At 39.8% G+C, this 24291-nt stretch overlaps 1 protein-coding gene across 1 annotated transcript in view; it reads right to left on the bottom strand.

Annotated features, from left to right (window-relative positions):
- Positions 1-24291, bottom strand: part of nbas (NBAS subunit of NRZ tethering complex) — a 184714-nt gene that overhangs the window by 86085 nt on the left and 74338 nt on the right. The window contains exons 35-41 of the mRNA XM_085373435.1: positions 22673-22830; positions 21047-21130; positions 18986-19159; positions 18297-18410; positions 17095-17218; positions 12583-12659; positions 12065-12202 (exon numbers count right to left, since the gene is read on the bottom strand). Of these exons, the coding sequence (XP_085229561.1) occupies positions 12065-12202; positions 12583-12659; positions 17095-17218; positions 18297-18410; positions 18986-19159; positions 21047-21130; positions 22673-22830 (869 nt within the window). The remainder of the gene's footprint in view (positions 1-12064; positions 12203-12582; positions 12660-17094; positions 17219-18296; positions 18411-18985; positions 19160-21046; positions 21131-22672; positions 22831-24291) is intronic.

Raw genomic sequence — 24291 nt, 5'->3', positions numbered from 1 at the left:
ATCGTATCATATCGCCACATCACAAGAGTCACCTCAAGGCCCCGTGAGCTAAAGACCCTACAATAACAGAGAAAACCCCAACAATCAGATGGCCTGCCATGAGTAAGCACTTGAGGATAATGGGAAAACTCCTTTTTAACAGGAACACACCTTCAGTAGAAGCAGCCTCGGGAATTCAATTCAGTTTTATTTATATAGCACCAAATCACAACAGCAGTCACTTCGAGGCGCTTTATATTTGAAGGTAAAGACCCTACAATAAGGAGGCAGCCATCTGCCACAACCGGTTGGGGGTAAGGGAGGTAGACGGGACAAAGGAAACAATGTGGAAGAGCGCCACATGTGGATGCTGACTAGGCCATTGAAACTTTGACCAAACAAGCCATTCTTGTTCGGTCTTTTTCCAATTGTGCCTTTGCTTGTACGTCCACACCTGGGTATATTGTGCTATTGTACACCTGGCTGCTATTTATCTTAATTCCTATGGAAGCAACAATGATGTACTTCTTTTTCACAGGACTGCACAGAGTGCTTTAAAACTCTGTTTTTAACGTGGCTGTATTTTATGCTTAAAATAAAAATGAAATTCACTCGAATGTCCAATTACCACAGATTGTTGTGCAAATTACTTTGAATTTCTGAACTTCTTCAGAAGTCATGCTCTGTATATAGCGCAACTTAACATAAAATCCAGCAAAGACAAACTGAGTCTCTCTTTCCTCCCCATAATTTGATTTGAAATAAAATTCTAGGGTGCACTATACGGTTTTAGAGCCATGTTGGACCAAATGCACACTGTTCTTAAAGCTCATCATTAAACAGTGTCACACACTGAGCTTCAAACACTGCTGCACTGCGTGGCATGTAAAACTTCACAGGTTTCTGCGGCTTTGCTGTGAAAAACTAATGAGGCTATTTTCAAAAATGGCAATAATTTAGAAAAAAGGTGGGGACAGACCATCTTGGTCCAGACTTATATCAATTTGCTTGGTACAGCCCAGTATAATCACGCAATTTCAAATATACACCTATTTCTATTCCACATCGGCAGATTACAGGTAAACGTATCAGGAACCGTAGCTGTCACCTTGATTCAGGCCAATAGGAAGTTAGATTGTGGCTACACATTTATGATTAAAACTGTCACATAAACAGGGGTGCACATAAGTGGTCCGCAGGTGCGCATTCGCTGTCAAAATAAAAGACGCGCACCAGATAAGAAGTTGCAACGTGCGATTGCGTACATAAGATTTTCTGGAGGAGGACAGACATTTGTTTAGAACTCTTAAAGATGTCGAAAAAGCTCCTTTAAGCAATTACTTTGGTGTTCCTCCACCTCCAAAGAACTATCAGAAGGAGTCTGATCCACAAAAGAAGCGCGTATTCTCGGAAAAGTGGTTGCAGAAGGTGAGCTGGCTTCAAACAAATGATGAACGCACAGAGATGTGGAGCAGAATATGCCGTGAACATCCCACTCTAGCGGACAAAAACAGTGCCTTTTATATGTACGCCAACGCGCCTTGCAACTTATCTGGTGCGCGTCTTTTATTTTGACATTGAATGCGCACCTGCGGACCACTTATGTGCACCCCTGCATATAAACTTACAGGCAGGTGAATGTTGCATCTCTCTCATCGCCTCTGTTCTAATTAAATAAGCCCCTGAATTTGGTTTTTGGCACCTTATATGTTGTCGCCCAGCAGGATGATATAGTTTACTTCATGATCTTATTTGCATAAGGTAATTATGGCTGCTGGAAATGTGTGAGCTTGAAAACAGAGGTGTATGTCTGTCTCTCTGCGTCTCTTCCTCTTCTCGCTATCCCTGTGTGCCTTTAGATGTGGCCTCAGCAGCAGACATGGTGGCGGATTCACTGTTCAAAAGCAGGATAGGAAAGGAACAGAGGTAGAAAGGGGAGAATATTAAAAGTGGAGCAAGGAAAGATATGAAGTCAGAGGAGGCAGTCAAGGGATGAGAGAAGGAAAGTAAGGGTAGAATGGGTGGGGGAGTTGTTTTTTTCTTTTTCTAAATGCTGGCACTGTCTTGGACACCGTTTTTCACAGAAAGGAGAATGACACAAAAAAAGAAAGAACACAGAGTGAGAAAGAAAGTCTGCTGAAACTGTGATGGACAGGCTGATGTTTGAAGAACATGATGAAATACTGTTTGCATTAACTCCCTCACTCTCTCTGTGCTTTTACCCCCCATCAGGATTACGCCGCTACCCCTCTGAAAAAATATTTCCCCTTGAATTTAAAAAAATTAATAAAAAAAAAAAATACTTCCATCCCTCACCGCTCATTATTAAAGAATCTCTGAAATCCTTCGTCTTTCTAATAAGTATTCTTTACGATCCCAGTTATCTTCAAAGTAAGCAAGTAAGACTTTTTTCATTATTTTAAAATATCTTCAAAAGGGATTTTGTCCTCCTTCAAAGAGAAGAACGTATAAAACGTATGTAAAGTATAATGGAATAAGGTAGGTGTGTGCACAGCTGGGAGGGACGGGGGAGCCAGACCTCTCCCTTCAGCTATTCCACTGGTGTTGCAGGCTCTTTCCCCCACCAGCACCATCACCTTACTGTGATGCTTCTTAAGAGGGAACAGAGTAAAAATAAAGAGCCTCTGTCACACACGCAAATCTTTTCAAACACGCTTCTGCTCTCATTTCAGTCTTAATTTCCCATGTTATTATACTTCAGTCACAACTCTGTACCCATCAAAAACTCCTTTGAATTATCAAATAAAATATTTTCATAGTGATATTTGTGAGTTTGTCAAGTTCGCCATCCTGATTAAATATTAATGTGCTATCATTCAGTGCCGTTTTCCTCATTACCTCCCAGTGTTTCACCTGCAGATAATAGCACCATGTAAAACTTTGATGCACGCTGGCGCAATGAGAAGTCATATGAGCGTGTTCAACATGTTTTATATCTACTGCATGGGAACACTTTCAGAAGGTATAGCATATTGTACAAATCCAGGTAAAATGTATGGCTGAGTAGACAGTTCTTGACAAGGTCTGATGAGCTTTGTGAGGCTGTAGGCACAACAGCGGTTTTAGGTAAAATGTCAAGATTAAAAAGCAGACAGACAGCTGCAAGCTTGAATAAGTGTTGCAAATTTTATGGTATCTCATCCACTTATACTCAGGAAATTTCACCGTAGGAAAAGTCAGGGGATCAACGGCATTATTAACATATAAGCTTTTGGGATTCATAAATATCCACAACCTCATGTGCGACACTAGATGACTGGCATTTATCACTATCAACATCAACGCCTCAACATCCACATTTTAAGAGGTTCAACTGGAAATCTGAACAAAAGAACACTGACCAAATTACCCACGTCGGACACTCCTCTTATAAGTGCCACAACGTTTTTGTCTTTGATACCAACCTCAGAGAAGACCCACCCAGACAATGCATTCAATGCACAGCCATTCATTAAAATCTGTGCTCCACATATGGTAAGTGTTTAATATTTTATTCCAGCGTAATTTAGCAGTCAGCTGTGACCAGGTCAGCAATATATCCTCAAAGTTGTAAGAAATAATGCAATATTTCAAGAAAGTTTGCGATATGCACTGCATTTATGATGATATAGAAAAAAAACCATTATATTACATTCTAGTTTGTGACTGGACCTTGCAGACAGCAGCATCTGTTAGTGCAAACCAAACTAAGCACATTTTGCATCTTTCTTTTCCAGACTTATGGTCTGGCAACCCAGATGAAGTGTGACTTTATTTACAGCAGCAGCATTACATAAATAGCATAAATCAAATGTAAGAACAAAAGAATAACATAAGTGCTTGAAATTGACTTAGCCTTGTAAGTCTTCAGGAGCTGCACGGTATTATTACATAATAAAGCTGTCTGGGACGTTGTATCTTGGTTCAAGCTTTTAAACTAGTTACTTAAAGCCCTCCTTTTCCACCATGAAACTCCATCAGTAACATCCAGGCAGCATTTTCTCTTCCTTTTTATTGCAAGTGTCTCCTTTTTATTAGCCTGGCTGTACTTGGTGTGTTTTGGTGAAGTTAATCTGTTTTACGCTTTTATATTATTGTGTTTTGTCAGACTAGTCTCCTTGTTTTGCCTGCTGGGAAGTGTAATTAAAAGGCATTGCTACATCATTTATGTCATCATGGTATCATACATTTATATTATGATATAAATATGATACGGCACATGCCTGTCAACCAGTGAGCAAATGGGCATTCCTTCCCTTTTCTGAAGCATGTGACTTTTTCTCCATTTAGTTATTATTTCGTATAGACCGTCTCCTTTACTCCAGGGAGTAAAAAGTGATGGATATTTATCGATTCATCACTTTTTTTTTAAACAAATAAGTTCAAAGTACTTTATGTTCTACTTTGCTAAGCTATATTTCCTCCCAGGATTTACTGGTTGTCATTCAACTCACTCCAGTGTAAAATAATTAGATGTTTGGCAAAGAAGTTTCCCCAACGCTGCAAGAAACATCACCTCCTGTGGATTCGCATCACTAATGTGGGTGAAACTATATTACCTCTCAACTTCCAAGCAGTCTGAAAGTCCAACAGTGCAATCAATAACAGAATAGTAACATTTATTTTTACAGAACACTCATATGCGCACATTTTTCTGATTAACCTAGTATTTAACACATTCTCTCTTGCCTTCTGTGATAAGGATTGAATAGAAGTCATAAAGAGTCTCCCCCTCTCTCTCTCCAGACAGTATCCCAGTAATGATGTAATTAGTTTTATTTATGTCTTGTTTAACACTTAGCTATACAGTCAGTGGCCTCATTAGCACTAATTCTGTAAATGGTGTATACAGTATGTGCGCATAATTAGTGAGAAGACAGGGCGGAAAAAAATGAGTTATCACCTCCGAAGGAATAATTACTCCATAAATAGGCGTGGCTGCACTGTGGGTCACAATACACCATGAAGGGGAGTGATCGTAAGAAAAGCAGCACAAGCAAGAGGAGCAGGAGTAACTTAGCAGAGTCAAACTTATGCATCTAATCAAAGGTTTGGAGACTACTTGGTCTGAAGCATTCCCAGTCAGCTGCAACAGTGCTTTTAGAGGACATATTTGTCTAATAGGACCCTTTCTGCAGTGGCTCTGCTTTACAGAGTTCTCATGGGTAAAATATAGACTGCTAATGATTGTGCTACAAGACTGCAATTTGTACCATTGCGATATGTGCACAAAAAGAGGAAGGAAAAGTCATTGGAATCGTGGTGCTTTCCAACTCATTACTCCACTTAACTCAGCTACAGTGAACTGGCACAGCGGTCCAGCACTTTCAAGGTCAGCTCCCTTAACGGGCAGCTGGAATTTTGCTGTGGACGTTTTTGAAATTGTAAAAAAGAAAAGAATCCCTATGCAATAACCAAACAGTATCAAAAGTTTCTAGATGTAAGCAAGGTGCTGGTTTAAAAACCCATCATAATGCTATGGAGAGAGCACTTTGAGCTTTGCTTTCAGGTTGAATCAGAAACAAATCTATAAAGTTAATAACTGTGGAAATATTTTTTCCAGTTCAGTGACTCCATCTTCAAATACAAACTGAAACTTAAGCATCTAATAGTGATTAGTGGGATTTTTATTCTAAAACTAAATGTCATAATGAGATATACAAAGACCTAAGCAGGTTTTCCGGATCGTATACTCTGGTTCTGTGTTTATATAGTACAATTGGGTATGCTTTAAATGTTTGTGTGTGTGTGTGTGTGTGTGTGTGTGTGTGTGTGTGTGTGTGTGTGTGTGTGTGTGTGTGTGTGTGTGTGTGTGATCAATACTCAATAAGCGAGAGAATGGCAGCTCCAGGCAAAGATAAATGGGTGAGTGAAAAAATCTCAATCTCTCTAGTCAGCACATTGCCATACAGCAGATCCACATTCGCAGCTACAATTATGCAAAGCACACGCATTCTCACACACAAACGCACACAATAATACACACACTCACACATTACAAAACTGACAAGCACAGGTAAACAGACCGCAACACTTACATAAAAACAGGCTATTTTGCAATATAACCATAAACAGGGCAATTAACATAAGGAGCACCTCTATTTAGCAAATGAACACTTGAACCACTCTGATGAAAACTTCCAGTGGCAGCAAATGGAAATCGGTTCATTAAGCCTTAGGGAATAATGGAAACCCAGCCTCCGTATCGCAAAGCCACGAGTCGCTCCGTCATGCTTGGGTGCCATAATCAGATGGGAAAGTAACAGTTAAGGACCTTCAAAGTCAATAGTGGGAACAGAATCTTTAAGAAGTTTGGAGATGTAAATGCCGCGAGTGCTACAAAACAGCTGAACAGGGCTAACATGGGTAAACTCCTATTTTAAAATTGGACAGAAAATGTCATCTCAGCGTTTTATGATGGACAACAAGCATATCGGTTATACTTTCATGTATTTAGAGTCTCTCTAAGACTTTGGCCTTACCTTCAGTGAACATGCTGAATGCTAATAAATGAATCTCAAATTTATTACAGTGATTTTTTACCTTAAATATATAAATAGAGGCAATCAAAGAGAAACGAATGATATGATTGTAAATTAAATGTTTTGAATACATTGCTAAATACATCAGATATTTTTTACCTTATGTAATTTTATATTTTTCATAGCTTCTTCTTAGCAAAACTGCTACATTGTCAGATGTCAACAATTAATATTAAGTCTAATGTTAAACAATGGTAAACAAACAGATAATTTATCATGTACAACATGTACAATATGATCCCAAAGACTTCATGTTCTACATGATAAATTATAAATACTAGTTTTAGTATACAACTGGGTAATTACTGCAGTAATACGTCGGTAAATACAGCTGAAATACTGTAACACAGTGGTTCCCAACCTTTTGGAGCCACGGCACATATTTCACATTAGAAAAATCACCAAACAAAAATGTCACGAAAAGCATTTTGATCATTTTTCCCCGAGCACCAAGTATAGCGGAATTGGCTCGGTTTGTCCCCAGTATACCTTTTTTTGCTTTCTTCTAAGCACTAATCATGCTAGGGCCTTCATCTGGGTCGGATTGACTAGTTTTCTTTTTAAATATTTACCTATTGCTATTACGCGCAGCGTGGTCTCACAGCATGTAATTTCTTCTGCCCATTACTAATCAGGCGGAACCAGATAATCTTCCACGGCACACCTGACTATTTCTCGCGGCACATGTTGGGAAACACTGCTATAACACACCAATTCAACAACTCCCCCTAGAGTTGTGTCAGGTTTATAAATCAGATATTATAGAAATATTGCATAATTCTTGGGAAAATTAGGATTCCTACAAGACTCAGTATTTATAGCAATATACCAACTTGTGAGTGGTGTTGATTTTAATGATTGCATTTTTAACGCTAACCTCTTGCTAAGACATTTATGGAAAGCCCAAGCAACTCTGTATGAATGATGTCAGTGAAAACAAAAAGTATTATGTATTATGCATGTGTAACATTTACTAATTTGCATTTTATGAATGTTTAATGTGATTAATGTGATCAAAACTAGTCAAACATGCAACATTTGTATGTTTGACTAGTTTTGATCCAAAAACTGATTGTAATCATTTCCTTTATCGTATTTTGTAATTTTCCTTTTGAAGGCAGTACCCATTACAAAACCTCTACATCTAAAAAAAATAAAATATAAAAACAAGCTGTTCATTGAGGCTTTAAAAACACATCAAACACCTTGAGTAAATCCACAGAGAGTTCCATTTCTATTTGCAATTGAATGACTTCAGTGGCTTGAGTGTTTGGCGTCTTATTGCCTGGGCATGGAATTATGTGATAGCAACAAGAGAATTGAAAGAGCGTGTGTTCTGGGGGCCTCTGGATGTCTGGAGTTTTGATCTCCTCCACACCTGCTTCAAGCCCTGGAGGACGGGGCTGTGGCCCCCCCACACCCTCTAGCAGATTATTACATGAAGGAACCTTTTAAAAAAACAAAAAACAAGCGCGCCCATGCTCACAGGTGTACACACGGGTGATCACACCCACAAACTACACCCTTTTTGGCTCCTACCTCAAAGCACACTGTGTTCTGTTGATCTTATGTGCTGCACAATAATGTTTAACATTTAGTATTTACTGTCATATTCCCATATATCATTGTGATGTTGTTTATTCTATTACTCTTGTTCTCTTCTGCTTGCTTTCTTTTTTCTTTCTCAGCAGGTGATCCAGGTGATTGATATATGCATTTTTTTTTCTCTGCCCGTTCTGTTGGTTTTTGTCTTTTGCCCTTCTCCCCCGTCCCTCTTCTCAGCTGTTTCTCTTTCCCTCTTTCTTTCTCCCCTTCTTTCCCCCAGTCAAGTCTGTCCCGTATTCAGTAAGTGAAAATAAAATAAACAATAAAAGGTGAATCAAATGGACCATTACGGCAAGGCTGGGATGGTCAGTTTGGTAAAGTAAATCCGTTGGGCATCTTTCTTTGCCTTTAGACAACAATTCTGATGGCAAAAGAGCCAAACGGGACAGGCAAAAAGAAAAAAAAAAAAAAAAAAAAAAAAAAAAAAAAAAAAAAGAAAGAGCGTGAGAGTTATTGAGACAGTGTTACTGCTCTTCAAGTACCAAGTGGGAAACACTGTGAGACAGCGTGACACACCACAACACACAAACGCACATACAAATGTGCCCCCCGCTGTCACAGGAAAACAGATCTTAAAGTGGAGCGCATACAATAATGTGTGCCAACTGTGATATATGAATGCAAAAAACAAAAGCAGGCGCACAAATGCTTCACGTATGCCCAAATATAAAAAACACATGCTTTGGTAGGTAATTTTTCCCCCCATAACCTCATTTGCAATGCAAAGCAAGCGTGTGCATGAAATATAGATACGCGCACCCTGTCATACATATCTGAAATGCAATATCACATTAAGTACAATGTGTGCCTTAATAGATAAGAGAAAGCAAGAGCTAAAGAAAGCACAAGAAAACTGTATAAAGCATGCACAGTTAAGATAGTATTGTAAATAGAGAGGCCTGAGATTCAACAAGAGTGAGGCAGGCCTATTGGGAAAAAAGCCTAAACCGAACGCAGAATGAACAGGAAACGATAGCGGACAGAGCAGCATAATGTGGATGGAGAGAAGCATCATGGAAACGCATAAACCAGAAATGTCATACCAACAAAGCAAACCATTTGACTTAACTGACAATGGTGGGGCATAAAAGGAAACATAAAAAAAGCACACAGCAGAGGAGAGAGGGGAAAAAAATCCAATAGGAAAAAATATGTAGATAGGTTGAAAGTTTTTTTCCAATAACGCTTCTTTCACTGATGGTAAAAATGGCCACTACTTCTTCAATAAGAGAGGCGAGCGAAGACGAGACCTGGAACATAATGATAACAAGCACTCACTCTTGTAGAACATACTAAGACTGGAAAAAAAGGAAAAGGAAATGACAACTTTAAAAAAGAAAAAGAAAAAGGAAAAAAATGAAGAAATGAGCTAAAAATGAAAGTACAACTGCTAAAGTGTGGAGCAGAAGGAAAAAGCTGTATATATTTTAAGTTAATGGACTTGAACTTCACTTGAGGCAGGAGTTCAGGGAGTGATTACTGCCATTAGGATGCAGGAAGGATGTGTGTGCGTCACTGCGTGCGGATGAGTGTGTGCGCGGAGAGCAACTTACTGGTGTGCTTGTGTGAGCGGGAATGTGAGAGCGTGCAATTCTAACCTTGAATGTCAACTGGGACACACTTATCCACTTCTTCTGCTGGCCTCTTTCCTTTTTTCTGTTCTTTTATTTCAACATTTTACCTCCCTTCTTCTACCTGCACTAAAACCCATGAGAGCCAGGGTCCACTCAAAGAAAAGGTCAGAGCCATTTCTTCAGTTATTCTCTGCCAATCACCCCCCATCCCCACCCCCACTTTGCAGCCTCTTCTTTCACTTCTCAATCACATTTTCTGATCTCTTGTTTTTCTTGCCTTACTTAGAAAAAGAAGATGCTGTGTACACACAGAAACATGCTTAAAACTTCTTCAAGAGCAATAGCTGGTACACAATGCATTGCTGGTTTAAACTAAAGCACAATTAAACTGCATTAGTATTCAGATGTCTAAAAGAATAATTACAGTCATTTTCCCAGTTTGTTCCATTTCTGATGGCTAATTATTATTTGGCATTTTTTTGTCACTCTTTTTTAAAAAATCTTACTTTGTCCTCCTACATCTGCGCAGCCAAGCGGCATTTGAACCATGTCAATTGTGCCTGTCGCCTCGCTGATCTCACTATTCTGTCGTCATAACAAAATGTGCAGCGAAATAGTCTTCAAATCCATTAATTTATTTGCAATGAAAGATAACTGAAGGAATCAAATGAGAATGAGAACAGCTAACTGGTAAGGTGAGTAATACTGAAGTATAATGGCAAACGTCAAGGGCTAGGATAGAGCTGAATGTATGTTGTATGAAAAAGAAAACAAAGGTGAGTGTGTGTATATATATATATATATATATATATATATATATGAGTGTGAGTACACGTGTCATGAAAACATGAAAAAAAACTATTTAAAACTGAAAATTATATATTGCTCCTTACTTTGGCAGACAAAAAGAATTCACGCTGCATCAAGCATAATATTCAACCAATGAAACAATGTTTCTGTTGACAGTATGACAGTGAATTCAAAACTTCATAGATAATTACAATAATTATATTTTTGCATTAAAAAATATCATTTTATTTGAAGAGCCTGCACATACTACTGGATTAACCCTTATAGAAACATAAATAATGCATTTGGGAATTACCAGTACTGTTAATTTAGGGCATTTATGTGGCATAAACCTTACACTGGATGATAATATTATGCATCTTTTCTTACATTTCATTGTTTTTATATGATCGAGTTGATCTGCCTCGTCTCCAGTCTTCTAAAAAACTCGCACCCTCCTGTCACACACAGATTTCAGGTTCATAGGGAGGTATAGTTTGTAATAATACAGACCTCCACCTGAGCTGTCAGACTTACCCGACCTCCCAGACCCAACACAGTGTCCATCAATTTCTAACAAAGGGGTTTGCCCTATCTAAACATATTGATTCCCCTTCAGCTGCCTCTCATTGATGCGAATGGCCATGCTTTTTCTGGACAGAAACACACATGCAGTAAACCTACACTCCCACTGTATTATACTGGTCAGTACTGGCTTCCTTGTCCTTCTTCACCTGCTCCTTTGTGACTTACAAATCTGAGCTGCTTATGGTAGAATGCTGATTATTATTGAAATTAACTGGCTCAATCTTTATTTATAAATCAAATCACGTTTGCACTGTTAGATCACCCAGACTCACACAGATGCATTTCTTGCGATTGTGGACAGTTTGCTCTGACATTTAATGTCTATGATACTAGTTCCTCCTTAAATAAATGTCAAACAAAAGCATACATAAATTTTCATTTCAAAAGCCATACACACATCTATATTCACTCCACTTATTATTGAAGCAACCTTGAAACAAACTTAAACCACAGGTGAAACACTGTTTTGCTATGATCCTCCCAACCAGTAAAATGCACTGCCTAAACAGCTAAATCCTGCACTGAGGCTCTAAAGTTTCAAGACCTAGACCTAAAAATAATCTGTTCACAACACATCAAGATTTTGTGTCCTAGCTGCTTAAAACTGGATTCTTTTGTCTGTGCGTTCAACAGCTGCACTGCAGTGCATTTTCTAAGCATCCCAAAAGCAGCTTTCTGCACCACATGACTAAAAATATGTGGTAAATCTATTTTTGACAGAAGCCAAGTCATGCTGTAGAGCAGATGAGGCAGGGCAGAAGTCATACACAAGAACAGCATAGAGATTTTTCTTTTTAAAAATAAAAGATGACATGCAAACAAACACCCCAGTTCTGAAACGCTCTTTGTGTATTTCCGAGCTGTGGAACAAAACAGTTTTGGCTACACAACATCACAGACATGCATCTAGTGTCTTCCCAAGGTAACATCAGAACATTTATTCATTCAACCACCCAAACACTCCGTCATACACAGAAATACACTGACCTGGTAAAGAGTGTGGTTCTTGTCCTTGAAGCAGGGCATGAGGCGCGAGTAGATCTGCAGGGAGTAGTAGTAGGCAGCCAGTTGGAGCGACAAGGCCGAGTGACACTGCTTCTCAAAACACCTGTTGGCATCCAGCACCTGCAGGTAAGAACAAATATAAGGACATGCAAGACAAACAATTACAGTGGCATTTTCACAAATTGACTCTTTGCTTTCAACATATTCTAAATCAAGAGGCCTGAGATGAAAGTAGACTACTGCATTACATCTCGCCTCTGTTTTCAGTCTTTGCACAGCCTAGCCTATGACGGTGGACTGTTCTCACACTGTTACACAAAGAGAGATGCATATTTACAACTTGTGAAATGTCTAATAACATGAGAGGTCAAATCAAAGGTGTAAAATGTCAAATGAAATAGATCATGCAGACAAAATGCATTAGCTCAACTATCTGATGGTCTCAATAAAATAAAATCCAACTCCTTTTGTTACCAGGACGTGTGCGAGTGTCCCCCTACCTGAGGCAGAGCAAGTAAGTAGGACAGAGCCAGCATCATGTCCCTGGGAAATGCATCGTTGGCCAGCTGGAGCAATACTGTAAAGGACAGAGAGAGGTGAGACGATTTTAAAGCACTGATTACCCAAAAAAAACCCAAAAAAAACCCTATGTTTTAATATTCTAGAAATATGTCAGGAAACACTATACAGGACTAGAAGAAGGAATATTGGACACAAATGAAGAAAAAAAACTTAAAATCCCTGAAAGGTTACTAAACTACTGCATGTATGTCTACATCTACCTGTATACAGTGGACTTAGCTTTGAATGTGTTCATTTCTGCGAGCACACAACCTGTTTCAAATACAGATCGTATTTATTAGTCAAAGACAAAGTACGGGTCCTTTTCTAATAAGTGCTCTCCAGATGAGCACAAACTTAATCAAAGTGCACTTTAATAGTGAATCCCCTGAATGCAAAATTTGCCTCTGCGTGGCTACCAACAGCAACTCTGTATGCTGCACCTTTCTCTTAGGGAGGCAGCCTAGCCCCCCAAAAGGGTTCTCCAATTCTAACACAGCCATCTCAGCTTTTGATACCAGCTATGATTAAACACCGGCAGACTCACAAGGTGAAAACAACACCAGCCTTTATAAGAAAGATTAGATTGAGATTCACTACAGGCCTCAACAGGTCTATAAACAAAGCAGACTAAGTACTTAACACAAACTTAACTAAACTAAGCTATTTGCATTGCATGAGTAAAAGAAGGTAGTAAAAAACGTGAGATTCTATTGTGATGGGACAGCGCCTATGAGTTCTATGATCAAGTCTAAATTATATTAAAATAGTATATATACATAATATATATACACAAACACAAATACATTAAAAAAATAAAACAGAATATGTATGAAGGGCGTCAAGTAGCAGGCTGATCGCCCCTCTTTTCTTCCTGCAAGTAGATATGGCTCAGACCAAACCCATCTATGATCGTAACCTTTGTTCTGGTTTCAATCACACCTGCGGTTGTTTTGTAATTTGGTGATTTGATCTTGCACTTTCAGGCCTACAGTATATAGATGAACTGACTAAACAGTTGGTTATACAGTTTATATATCGGCTTTTTAAGCTTGAGGCTTCTTCTTTTCATATTGCAAGTTTCATCTTATTATTTCAATCTATATGAACCTCATATAAGTTATTGTATAAAGCAGCTACAGAAGAAAACGACACCTGATACACAGTATATACATATGACAGACCAAGGTAAATGCTTCCAACATGTATTCCACAGTCGCAGTCTTCTGAAGCATAATGAATGTAATGTGATTTTATATGTACAACGTTGTATATATAATGAAAGGCAGGCTTTCAGAGCACATTCTAATACATGAACTGGCATTTATTTAATCTTACTGATCAATCAAAGTGCTTTACGGGGTTCTATACACTTGAATCACTCACATCCAAAGACATTTTAGAAACGTCATTTAACCTCCAGTTTATATGTATGCATAACTTTGGACTGTGGGAGGAAGTCAGTGTACTGGGAACCAGGAACTTTCTCGTAGTGAGGTGATAGCATAACTACTGAAATGCCGTGCCTTCCACTAAGTTTTCCCTTACGAGCATAAATGAGTCTTTGAGGCTTATTTGTAGTTATTCAGATACAAGTATGGTATTATGTGACACAACTTAAATGCCTTTCAACTGCCATGGCGACACACACACTAACCCCTACATTGGGCAGATGGCTGCTTAGCCACTGAAACTTCAGCTTCTATAACTCAGTACTCTGGACTTGAAAGCCCATCATGAACTGACCATGCCAAAGTACTCAGAATCACTGGCAGGGCAACAGGGCTGTCATGACTGGTAATGGGACTGAAGTTTTTCTGTTCTTTTTTTCCTGCCAATATTACATAAACACAGTATTAAAAATCCCAAACAGAATCACAAAGATTTTTTTAAAACACTGAAATGTTTGCTGCACGATCACCATTTAAAATTTACTTTTAAAATTCTGCATTCACGTGCAGAACTTGTGAACTTGTGGGGTTTATGGTGGTACAGCAGCAGCAAACATTTAATGATTGAGAACTAATTAGTATGCATATTGATTAGCTTTTCATAAGTGAACAAAAACTAATCCCATTCAGAGTTAGCACGAGTATGAAACTGGGAACCAGTCCATGTTTATGCAGTGCCCCTAAGGCTGATGGGTTTTGGAGTGTCTACAGAGCTCTGGGCACAAGGATGGAGTTAACCCAAACAGCTTCCCTCTAGGCCACAATAGTTAGACACAATGAGACCAAAAACACACAACAGCACTCGCATGATTACAATTAAAAATATGTAGATGAACTTGATAAATTCCAAACACTGTAAGCGCACGGATGCTCTCAGTTAATCAATCACCAACAAACATACTCTGAGGAAACAGCGGGAGGCAGCAGAGAGGATCAGACAGAATCACTTTGTAGTCTGAGACCCAAGGAGAACAGAAGCCTGCGTTGGTGATAAGAGCCCGAGACAAAATGAAACAGACAGAGAAAAGTAGAGCATGGACACTGGGAGGGAGACAGAGGCAGGGCACAGGAAGAGTCACACTGTAGAACAAAATGCACACTAATATGCATATGTGCACACACATGGTTGGAAGGGCATAGCTGAAGGTGCACGCCGTTGCATGTGCGAGCAGCAGCGAAGTAATGAACTAGTTTAAGGACAAATAACAGCTCTCTTAAGCAGTGTTCCCACCCTTCTCCTTTGCTCGTTTTTCTCTCCCCTCCTCTCCTACCCCACGGGTTTCAATGAGCTACACCTCAGAATGAGCTGATTACACGCCTCTCTAAAGCTACAGATACCATCGGGACAGGAATTACCAGAGGGGTAAACACACACACACAGACACACACACTAAATAGATAACCCTGCCTTTAAAGCATACAACATTTCTTCTTGTGAGTGAGTGAGTGTTTGTGTGTGTGCGTTTGTGAGTGAGTGCAGAGAAAGTGATAGAGACAACACACAGAGAAGTGGGTGCATTAGATGGGCTGTTTTTGTGTGTCTGCATCCACACACACACACACACACTCCTGCTTCTGTGTCAGCTAAATCGAGCACATTGTTAGTAGGTCGGTGAGACACTAACCTATTACTATTTCACCTGTGCAGGCAGTGTGGGGAAAAACAACTGATTAGAGCCTGGTCAACATTTGGCAAATGGCAGCACTCCATGCTGTGTGTCAGTGGAGTTTGGAGTCATGTGTGCAAATATGTGTGTGTGTCTACCTCTCTCTTTCTCCCCACTTGTCTTCACATCAAGTGCTTGTGTCTGCACCTTACTCAGCTCAATCCCATTGAGTCACTTTCCACTTGTGTCATCATTAATTACCTCCAACTTATCTAGGCCAGGTGAAAAATCGATATATTTATTTTCTTAAAGGCCATCTCCTAGTCTGTTTTTTAAGGACAGCCAGCGCGGCGGGCCGACACACCAGTCATTAATCGAAGGTTGTTATCGGACGCGATGCTGTCCAGAGTGGCTTTTCTCTTTCTCGACACGTCACACTCTGCAGCTGCTCCGAAGGGAAGGTGACTTTTAAGAAAAGAGAGATATTCATTTGAATGACAGCGGCAACTGCAGAGAAGTTGGATTTGCTGAAAAGTGTGGATGTGTGAAAATGTGACTGCAAGTGTGGAATTTTACATGCATTTGTATTACATGCAGACACACACACACACACACGTTTGTTTTTGTAGTGTCATTGATTTTTGCGAGCAGCTATGATCCATCATGCAGTGTGGCCTTGATGTTTTGACTTGATGCTATCTCTCTAGTATCTCTGCAGTGATGCAGCATTATTTACTGATGCGGTGGGATGCGTGCGGATACATTAATTAATCAGTGAGGCTATTCTTCCCGTGTTGTCCCCTAGTCGACCATATATGGGCTCCCAGGCTAAGATAGATGAGAAGAGGAGAGGGCAGGGTGTCAAGGAGGAAGCCAACTACGCTGTGCAAATACCATCCAGCTTCACTAAGATGGAGCGCTGAGGAAAAAGCTAAGTTAAACAAAATTCAGCCTCAATCAAACACTTAGAAGCTGCATTATCATAATAATAATTTGAAATCCTGGAAAAAATTTTTACAAGCAACCTGACAGTTGAGATCTTGCCAAATCAATGTACCAATAACTACCATTTCAAATTTAAATTATACAGCAAAAACCGTGGTAAGCACATTGACTTAGTGAGCAGCGACAGACAAGGTCAAAAAGTCTGAACAACTAGCCCTCAAAAACCTCACTCAGATTCAGCCTGATTCCAAAATCCAATCTGGAGTAGAATTGAGTTGTAGTACACCAAGAATAACAAACAGTGAGGTTATAAATTTTATTAAAGGTTGGTTATGAAATTAGAAGTCAGAAACCCTGAATACCAAAAATAAATCAGAGGCTCGGGTTGGAGAAAGAAGCTTCTGCTGATGCACTAGAAAATCTATGTCTATGTAGGCCACATGTTTACCTTCTGTAGCAGGAAACGGGGTTTTTCCCTCAGTTTTTGCCTCAGCCAGTTTTCCAGTCCTCAACAAAACCTCAGCAAAGTTTTCTGCAGGCACTTCTTTGTAGAATGAATACACATCTTGACTCTAAAAGAAAGAATGACAAAGGAAGAGTGATATAGTACTTTTCTTTATATTAAGGCAACCCTCCCTCCCCATATCTGAGCAGACTAGAAAAAGCACAGCGAGACATGATGAAGATGACTGAATATCTTCATTCTCAAGGAGTCAGACAGATGAGAGACTGAGTGAACAAATGAACTTCAGAGCCAAGTAAAGCGTTTCAAAACCAGGCCCTTTTGAAAAGTCATTTATAGGTTTCTTGTATACAAGTTATTTCTCATGTGTCTGAGTGGCGGACAATAAAGTTTCTGCTCTTGCTCGGTCTCAGAGCTATCGCTTCAACGCAGAGTGTGTCCTGTCTGTCTTCGCCACTCTGTCTCTATCCATCTTTCAGTCCCGTTGCATTTGTCTCTCTTTCTCTCTCAATCAGTCTCTCCTCAATCCCCACTCCCTTCATTGCAACTGTTAAGGTAAAAACTAATCCCATTGATCAGCCAGCTCATGGGCAGATGGATGTGGGGAGTAATTATTGGTAGATGGATGATGGAAGATGGATGGATGCTGGCGATGAAGTGAAGGAAGGGATTTGGAGAAGCCTATTAAAATGTCATAAGAGGAGATGTATCGGCCTTCTCCGTTTCCCCTCCCGTCCGCTCTTTCAGCTCTCCGTATGATTTGTGTCTCTGAGTAAAAAGCCCAGTCATAGCCCAGAGGCAACCACTTCCCAGGTACAAAGGTCAATCTACTCCTTTTCTTACTTTTACTCTTTTGTATCCCTATAATTCCTTCTGTTGACATTCTTTTCTTTTGGATTATTTTTAGCATCATACCAGTAGTCCAAAGTCCCTTCTGTTAGTACTTGGCATTATAATTGTTCAGTCTGAAATCAATATTCATTTTGTCTCAACGCTGCTTTTTAAAGAATGTATAAGTCATAGCAAGAAAATCTAATTAATTGCCCAGTCATAAGCCTACTCATGCAGTTTTTGCTGTAATTTGAAAGGATGCCCTGGGGTGAGAAAACAAAACATAAGAAGAAAGAAGGTTGATAAGAATGTACGAAGCAAAGAGCTACGAGAAACACTGGTCTTAAGCCACTCACCGTGTCTACATAGGGATCCTCAATGAGATCCTGATAAAAGGGGCTGCAGCCTTGACGCTCCAAGTTGGCGTTCTCACATGCCCCTTCCTGGCTAGTGGCTCCTGAACCACGACCCTGAGGAGCCATCAAAACATCATTAAACTTTCACAACATGCCCTCAACACTGTCATATTTTTTCCCTGTCCCACAGCTAACATCCATGCAATTTTTCCTCTTTCTTTAGAAAGCCGCAATCACGATCACCCCTCCCAATTGCTGCCAACACCAGAGACGCCATCAATCTCCACCCGGGCGACCGTCGGGCCCGTGCAGCCACCAGATATTGAAATATTCAACAGGAGGGCCAATTAATTATGCAGGAGATGAGCTCTTGATTGGTTATTTTTGAAGTCTGCGAGCAAAAGTATGTGAGGTATGGGAGTGCAGACAGACATGAGATCTGTCTATGCAGCCCATTAGTCTGTAGAGTTAAAAACAAGGCGGATACATCCATAACCGCTGCTACGCTGTTGCTGGCTAATTGATCATGATTATTACACAGAATATAAATACATTTATATCAGTAAAATGCATAGAAACTGTACTTTTTAAACCTACAAGGTGGTAAGTGCACCCATTAAGAACTTTACAAAAAAAATCTTCATCTGCAGCGAAGAATTAATAAAACAACACAGTCAATGGATTCTTACATGCAGCGGCCGGAGGTAATTGAGTGAGTCCTTCCACCAGCGGTGGTCACTGACTGCAGTCAAAACAGCCTTGGTATTCAGTCCTGTAGTAGTCAGGACTTCCATGGTCTTCGCTGTAGTCCTGTGCAGGAGGTCTCCTGCTGTCCCCACAGAGGAGCCCACACGAGGTTGGGGCTGAAGAGAAAGAAAGAGAAGAAAAATTAATGGCAAACACATTCTACTGTGTCACTCTGGAGCCTTTGTAGAAGTACCCACGACAAGGGGCTTTACAGTTTGAGAACAGTGTGCAGCATACAACACCTCCTTTTTGTAAATAAAAACACAGCATCGCTCGATCGGCACTGCTAGATTAGACCCATGAATATTGTATTCTATTTTTTATTAGGTACTTCTGAGAAGCCATTTTAATAAGTGCAGGGCTCTTTTTCTTTTACTGGTTTATTTATGTAGTGCATAGAGGAATTACAATATGCATTCAAGCAGGGCCCTTCTGGTTCTGAAACACACATTCTGTATTGTGTTTGTTCAGAAAACTTTCCAAAAGTCACACAGGCAGAGGAAAATTCTACACAGATGTAGAACAGATTCATAATACAACAAGTATTTCTGTCACTAATACTTTCGTCACTAAGATTATACAACTGAATTAAAAATATTATTCAGTGATTCGCTCCTTGACAAAGCAAAAGCTTCCTTCTTAAAGCAACAGAATTTATCTCATCTAACACAGAGTTAGATGAGACAATCCACTCGAAACACACCTAGTATATATCTTAGAGGCACACCACTGTATGGGCTGAAGATCAGTGCTGGCTAATTTTAGCTCAAGATTAGAAGTTTTATGTTGGCTAAACACTCAAAGATGAGTGATAAAGAGTTATGACTTTTATCTCAGTAATTTTGACTATTTTGAAGTTCTAAGATAACAGAACTGTGAAAATAACGCTTGAATTATGTTTGTCCTGGGTTTCTGACTTATTTTTCCTTCAGATTTCTACAGTCAAAATTATGATCAAAAGAATATTTTGTCCTAATTTGCTTCCATATCCCAGCCTTTCTATATCCTTCCATGCTTATAGAAACCAAACAAAACTGTTTTGGACTTCTTAGTATCTCCACTTTTTATTAGCTGGTGAAACGGAGCATCTGCCACCTAACCCACATTTTTCAGATATAGATAGAGTGCTTCAGAAGTGGTCTATTTTGTTGACTTTGAACAGAGTAAGGTAGTCAAAGAAGCTGTCACAGTTAAGTCACAATTGTGGTATTTGTGTTCTGTTGGTCTTCTGAACTACCCCTCTCAAAGCAGCGTCAGTATTTAGTTATTAATCTTCTCTGAGAGCTTCCTCTTCCACAAAAATCTTTAACATTTAATATTTGGAAATGAAAGTTGCAATCCTTTTGCAATGTAATGTACATTAATAAGTACACCACAAAATTCAATAAAGTGCTGTTTTCTATACATTTGAAAATCTTTACAAAGCCATCTTGGGAGATCCAGTGGGCTGGAGCCAAATCATTTAGTGCCTTTCATCAATACTTTATTTAGCAAGGGATTAAGGGTAAGAGCATGAAATGAAGAAAACATATACGCATGATAAAAAGATATAATAAAAACCAGCTATTCAGTACATACACATACACCGAAAGCTGCATAAATACATGCCCACGGTGCACACACAGAACACATTTGGGCAGCTTAAACATATACAAGTGAGGGACATCAATACAATAATAAAATGATAACAGACAGCTTCAAATGAGCACCTATTTGCACACAAAGGGGGATGAAATGCAAGTCATGAAACATTAACACCCACTCAAGGCATCATAAAGCTGGCAGTGCTGAAGGGGAGGAGAAAGGAAGGCATAAATAAAACAAGGGAGCTGAGGACCGTAACACTAGATTTACACCTCATCAAATATGGAGCGGCAGGAAAACACACAAACTGAACAGGACAGAAACAAACCCACACAGGGATAGAGGAGGCAGTTCAAACAAGAACATGCATGTGATGGAAAACAGAATGAGGGGGTTGTAAGGAAAAAAATTACATTTACCTTTAAAGAGTCTGTCTCGTCAACTTCTCGTCCGGTCTCTGTATTTACAGGCTCCATTTGATAGTTAACAGCCTGGTACAACACCTGCAGGATAGAGGGAGGAGGAAAACAAGAGATTAGAGCTATTTTGCCAGAAATAACAAATTCGGTTTCCTCCATATTTGAGATGATTTAAGCTTTTCAACATGGTGTGCTGTCATGCGGAAAGTAACTATAAGACTGGTACACTGTAGTCATAAAGGGATAAGCGTGTTCAGACTAAAAAGTCAAGAAGTATGCCAAAAATATAAGGCAGGATGGATCCATGCTTTCTTGTCAGTTACCCAAATTCTGATCCTCCTATCTGAATGTTGCAGCACAATAGACCAGGCAATCTTTTTCCAATCTTCTGTTGTTCTATTTTGGTGAGCTGTGCAAATTGTAGCCTCTCTTTCCTGTTCCTAGCTGACAGGAGTGACACCTGTAATGCTCTTCTGTTGTTGTAGCCCATCTTTGGCGTGTTGTCCGTTCAGAGATCCGTTCTTCTGGATCCCTTGGTTGTAACCAGTGGTACAGTGAGTTACTGTTGGCCTTCCTATCAAGTCTGGCCATTCTCCTCTCATCTCTGGCACAAACAAGGTATTTTTGTCACAGCACTGCTGCTCACTGAATATTTTCTCTTTTTCAGACCATTCTTTGTAAATCCCAGTAGATCAGCAGTTTCTGAAACACTCAGACCAACCAACAACCATGCCACATTCAAAGTCACTTAAATCATCTTCCCTCATTCTGACGCTCTGTTTGGACTTCAAGAAGTCATGACCGTGTCTACATGACTAAAAGCACAGAGTTGCTTCCATGTGATTGGTGATTTAACGTTTGTATACTGTATATGTATACTAAGGTCTAATTATCTTATTTATCTTAAAGGTCCTTGACTCACAGGCTTGGGAGGCACTTTTATTGTTGTCTACATTGATCATTTAAAAACTTCCTTAGCAGTCCTAATTTTACTGCTGGTTCTATCAAACGTCTTTTTTTAAACTGGCTAATACAAAAAATGTGTTTACGTATCACCTCTACCTGCTTTGTCACCATAGCAAAGCCCCCTTTAAAGGCACAAACACATGAAGTCAACAGTAAATTCTTTTAGTAGTAATGGCAACGATATTCCTCTGAACGCGTTTGAAAAGCTACTCACACATCTTACCTAAATCTTAAAAAGATGTCTGTTCAGCTTATGCTATGCTTATGCTAACGTATATCCAGCCCCATATATAAATTAAAGGACTTGTTCTCATATTTTTGTTGCTACAGTAACTGCTTGTTAATACTGGACAACCAACCTGTGGTTTGCTCGTAACCCTCTTGTATATTTCCCCCTTCACTCCCATTAGCAGCTGTAGTGTCTCACTACTGTCATATGCGCCCACTTTGCTCTACCACTGGTTATTTCAATTTTCATTCTTGGAAGCCTTCAACTTTCCCACCATCACAAATTCTCTTCTTGCACGTATTTGCTTCAAAAGCTCACTATACAAACCATTTTCATTTTGGACACACATGAAAGGGCAAACAAAATGACAGCAGCAGCCAAACATGAAAACGATATAACAATGCTGTTAATAAACCGCCTGGCTGGTTTACCTGAGTTTGTAGGTCACTGGAGGCGGCCAGGAGGCCGTGGATGCTGTCAGGGGGGCAGTGTGTGAGAGAGAAGGCTAACAGTTCTTGCCGGGCCTCCAGGTCTCCATAACCGTCACATTGACCGAGCAGACTGCACACCTCCCATGCTGGACTGTAACCTGGAGGGAAACAAAAAGAGAATGTAACTACAAGATCAAGTCCAATCAAGACATAATGACAAAGCATCAAACACAAAATGCATATTGTAAAATAATCCGCGAATATCCAGAACATTAAAGCAAAGAACAGAATCTAAAAAGTACAGGGTGGGCCATTTATATGGATACACCGTAATAACATGGGAATGGTTGGTGATATTAAAGTCCTGTTTGTGGCACATTAGTATATGTGAGGGGACAAACTCCTCAAGATGGGTGGTGATCATGGTGGCCATTTAGAAGTCGGCCATCTTGGATACAACTTTTGTTTTTTCAATAGGAAGAGGGCCATGTGACACATCAAACTTATTGGTAATGTCACAAGAAAAACAATGGTGTGCTTGGTTTCAACGTAACTTTATTCTTTCATGAGTTATTCACAAGTCTCTCTTTGTTCACAGCCATTGACATGTCAAAGAGGTTAACACGTGAGGAGCAGATCGAAATTGTGTTGATATCTGGTGAACGCAGTAACCAGGTCATTGCAGCAGATTTCAATGCAAGATACCCTACGAGACCACCCATCTCTCATGCTACAGTTAGCAAACTGCTTGCTAAGTTTCGTGAAAGTGGTTCAGTGTTGGATTTGCCAAAATTTGGACGCAAGAAAACTGTCACTGATTAAGAAACATCAGTGGCTGTCCTAGCTTCATTCAGCAAGAGCCCACAGCGTAGCACTCGCCGCATGTGACTGGAGAGTGGCATTAGTCGAACATTCCTTCTGCAGATATTAGCTACTCACAAATGGCACCCTTACAAACTCCAGCTACTGCAGCATCTCAATGAGGATGACCCAGATCAGCGCACAGAATTTGCAGAATGGGCAAAACGAAAATTGGAACAGGACCCTCAGTTCACGCAGAAGATTTTGTTCAGTGATGAGGCAAACTTTTATGTGAATGGTGAAGTTAACAAACAAAACCACCACTATTGGTCTGACACTAACCCACATTGGATGGATCCCTCCAAGACTGTTGGAACAACAAAAGTGAGGGTTTGGTGTGGTACATGGGGTACAACGATAGTGGGTCCATTCTTCATCAATGGAAACCTCAAGGCCACTGGATATTTGAAATTGCTACATGATGATGTGTTTCCCTCTGTATGCACTGAAGCTGGCACGTTCCCTGAGTTTTTCCAGCAAGATGGTGCACCACCACATTATGGGTGCCAGGTCTGAGCATTCCTAGATGAACAGTTTCCTGGAAAGTGGATTGGTCGTCGTGGGCCAGCTGAATGGCGGTGTTGCTATCAGTGTGTGAAGAGTGGGAGAAGAGGGTTGCATTGACAATCCAACACAATGAGCCGCACATTGGACACATTTTATAAGTGGTCAGAAACTTGTGAATAACTCATGAAAGAATAAAGTTGCATTGAAACGAAGCACACCATTGTTTTTCTTGTGACATTACCATTAACTTT

This window comes from Diplotaxodon limnothrissa, linkage group LG15, assembly GCF_057381915.1.
Source record: "Diplotaxodon limnothrissa isolate DT_005_m linkage group LG15, D_limnothrissa_male_GT1.1, whole genome shotgun sequence".
In the NCBI taxonomy this organism is placed as follows: domain Eukaryota; kingdom Metazoa; phylum Chordata; class Actinopteri; order Cichliformes; family Cichlidae; genus Diplotaxodon; species Diplotaxodon limnothrissa.
This window is presented reverse-complemented; position numbering and strand designations above follow the sequence as displayed.